General features: G+C 46.1%; 1 protein-coding gene across 1 annotated transcript; it reads left to right on the top strand.

The window, feature by feature from the left end:
* The first annotated feature begins 1,100 nt into the window (after positions 1-1,100).
* Positions 1,101-2,816, top strand: SPZ1 (spermatogenic leucine zipper 1). The gene has a single exon (XM_007519108.2). The coding sequence runs from the start codon at positions 1,213-1,215 to the stop codon at positions 2,410-2,412; it is 1,200 nt and encodes a 399-aa protein (XP_007519170.2). The 5' UTR covers positions 1,101-1,212; the 3' UTR covers positions 2,413-2,816.
* The last annotated feature ends 892 nt before the right edge of the window (positions 2,817-3,708 follow it).

The raw sequence follows: 3,708 nt of genomic DNA on the forward strand, positions 1-3,708 counted from the left end.
ACAAAATGATTCCAATCAATATATATATAAAAGAAATCACCATTAGGTCACCACTATAGGACAGATTCACTTCTGTATACTAAATTTATATTGAATGACCTGAGTGTTTGGAGAAATAGGATAGTCTCTTTCTTCTTTTCTAAATTAGCATCAACAGACAGATGAATAAAGAAATTATGGGACAGGGGCCAGGTAGTGGCACACCTGGCTGAGCGCACACGTTACAATGCGCAAGGACCCACGTTCGAACCCCCGGTCCCCACCTGTAGGGGGAAAGCTTTGCAAGTGGTGAAGCAGTGCTGTAGGTGTGTCTCTGTCTCTCTCCTTCTCTATCATCCTCTTCCCTCTTGATTTCTGGTTGTTCCTAGCCAATAAATAAGTAAAGATTAAAAAAAATAAAGGAAAGGAAAAGAAAGGCAGTATAAATGCTTAATTTTCAAAAAAGAAAGAAATAAAGGCAAAGAAAGAAAGAAATTATGGGACAAAGGGCCAGGTGATGGTGCACCTGGTTGAGAGCACATGTTACAAGCACAAGCACTGTTCGAGCCCCCAGTCCCCACCTGCAGAAGCAAAGCTTTGCAAGTGGTGACACAGGGCTGCAGGTGTCTCTCTGTCTCTCTCCCTCTCTGTTACCCCTTCCCTCTCAATTTCTGGCTATCACAATCCAATAAATAAATGAAGCTTTTTTCAATTATGGGGCAATTCCACACAATTCCCACCTCCAGAGTTCTGCGTCTATCCCCTCCATTGGAAGCTTTCCTATTCTTTATCCCTCTGGGAGCATGGACCAAAGATCTTTATGGGGTGCAGAAGGTGAAAGGTCTGGCTTCTGTAATTGCTTCTCCGCTGGACATGGGCGTTGGCAGGTGGATCCATACCCCCGCCCCCCCCCCCAGCCTGTTTCTGATTTTGTCCCCGAGTGACTGGGCAGGGGGTGGGGTTAATAGGCTCTTATTGTGACACAAAGGAAATGGCTGGGAGTAGGTCTCAGGATGCAGTGACAGAACAAAGACCCAGTTGCTAGGGCCAGGGAATAAATACCAGAAACCCTAGAGGAGGAGGGATGGAACTTCTGTCCCTGGTCCCTCCCTTCCCACTCTCCCTCCCCCTTCCCCCAGCTGCCTGAGATGTCATCTTTCCTGGGAACATCACCTTCCTGCCTCAGCCTGAACTCTGGTCTCTGACTTCTGCTCAGTTCCACCCTTTCCACCCATGCTCAGAGGACTATCACCTTCCCTCTTTGGAATCGCTAAGGATTTCTGCTTTCTTCACTGCCCTGTCACCGGCCCCACTAACCCAGCTGGGATGGATATGTCTACACTGTCTGAATCTCCCAGGACTACTACAGATCTCAGTCAAGACTCTTTGGACGGTAGAATGATCTTTGCCTTGCTCAAAAATGATTCAGTGTCCCAGGTCTCCTGTCATTCTCTCCCTCCCCTCAAGAATAGTAGATGCCAACTCACTGAAAAATGGAAGCCTGAAACCCTTTTAACAGAACTTAAAGCTATCCTAAAGTATATGACATGTCCTGAAAAGAAGGCCGTCAGTGCAGAAGAACCTTGTCAAGAAGCCACTATTTCTGAGGATGTCTCAGAACTCAAAGCAAGAATCAGAAGGCTTGATAAAATAAACCGAATGCTATTGAAAAATCTACTTGGAAGACTAGAATCCGAGAAAGAGCAGGACACAAAGGAGCAGGAGGTCGCACTGGAAAGCCAGCAGTCGATGCCAGATTTTACAAGGCGTGCGGTAAGTCACTCGGCAGGGAAAAGAGCACTTAGTGAGACTCAGCTGAGCCGGGAGAAAGCCAGGTACCGGTCCCCTTCTGTCCCCACAGAACATACCAAACTTAGACACAACATGGACCAGTTACTACAGGAGACGGAACACTGGCACGCCCAACACAGAGAGCTGAGCGAACTCATACGATCCTATCAGAAGTCCCAGAAAGACATAAGAGAGAACCTCAGGAGAGCTGGTGGACAAATGCACAGCCAGCCCACCAGGGAGTCAGTGAGGCTGGCGTTTGAGAGGCAGCTCAAGGACTTGAAACGGGACACAAAAACCTTGAACTTGGCTGCCGCTCTGCTGCAGAATGAATGCCAGATCTTAACGCAGAAGATTGAGCTCCTCAAGGTGCACGATCAGATGGAGAAAGCTCTCCCACAGAAGCCAGTTCCCAGCAAACCTGACCAGAACAAGAAACCACAGAAAGTCCTGGGAACAGAGAAGGAAGAAACGCAGAAGCAGAAAATGCAAGACATGGGGGGCTCCTTTCAGAAGAGAGACAAATTCTGCAGAAGCCTGGATGTGTGTCGTCATAAGAAAGCGCGTAATAACAGGTTTAATATGCGAGTTGCCAGGAGGGTGTTTCTGGGGAAAAAAAGGACGCCCTGCAGCCTAAGGTAGAAAAGACCAGAAACAGAGGAGAAAAAGTAATCCTTCCTTTAGCAAACTATGACGCAGGCCCACACACGATGCACCATCACGCCCAAGGCATAGCTGTTCCTTCAACCAAAGAAAGTGTTAGAGAAGAAAAAAGATGAACACCCACATTGTCCGCTCCCCCTACATGTCCAGAAGCCTGGTCTTTAATGAACATCTGTATCAATATAACTTGTCACGTTGACAACCTGCTTGTTCTGTGTAGCCTGAGTGAGAAACATAGGTCAATTTTAGTAAAGATCCAGCTAATAATAAAAATAGAACGAGCAAAAGAAAGGTTTGTTCGTTTACTCATTTCCTGGAAGAGGCCTGTTTAGGGGCAAAGTCTGTAACACTTTGTGAGCCTTTAAAGCCCACTTTCAAATTCATGTTTGTAGGTTTCTTTGTCCTATTATATGATAAAGTGTAGGAATTGGTGAAGTCTTAAAAAAATATATGCAAGAGCGGGGTATATAGTGTAATGGTTATGCAAAGAGATTCTCAAGCCCAGGGTTCCAAAGTCCCAGGTTCTATCCCCTATACCATCATAAACCAGAGCTGAGAAATGCTCTGGTAAAAAATAAATAAATAAATAAAGACACACTTCTTCTACACTTGGGTAGTATATGACTTGGGTAATGTAAGGACCCAGGTTCAAGCCTGGCCTCCGCCACACTGGAGGAAGTTTCAGTGTTGTGGTCCCTTTCATTCTATTTCCACCTCTCTCTATTGTTGTTTGTTTTTTTAACCAGAGCACTGCTCAGCTTGGGCTCCTGGTGGTGCAGGGCATTGAACCTGCGGCTTTGGAGCTTCAGGCATGAGAATCTCTTTGCATAACCATTATGCTGTCTACCCCCACCCTGCCCCTCCCTACCTAAAAAAGATGAGATTTGGTTTAGTGATAGGACACAGAATTGTGAGGTCTAAGATTCAGTCCCCAATACCACATATGCCAGAATTGAACAATCCTCTGGGTCTCTCTCAGCAAAGTCAAAATAATTAAGTGTGGGGCTGAGCAGTGGTGCCCTCTGTTGACAGTACATACCATCAAGCCCAAGGGTCCGGATTCCTCCTCCAGACCCCCTTTGCAGGGGGTAGTTTCACAAGCAGTGAAGCAGCATTGCATGTGTCTCTCTCTCTCTCTCTTCCCTGTCTGTTTCTCCCTCCCTTCTCAATTTCACTGTCTTATCCAAATAAACTAAAAATGTAAAAATAAGTCATTATACCTTAAAGATAAATACAGATAAGAGCCTGGCGGTGGCACCCGGTTGCACAGTCATG

The sequence above is a fragment of the Erinaceus europaeus genome, chromosome 11 (assembly GCF_950295315.1).
Source record: "Erinaceus europaeus chromosome 11, mEriEur2.1, whole genome shotgun sequence".
Classification (NCBI taxonomy): Eukaryota; Metazoa; Chordata; class Mammalia; order Eulipotyphla; family Erinaceidae; genus Erinaceus; species Erinaceus europaeus.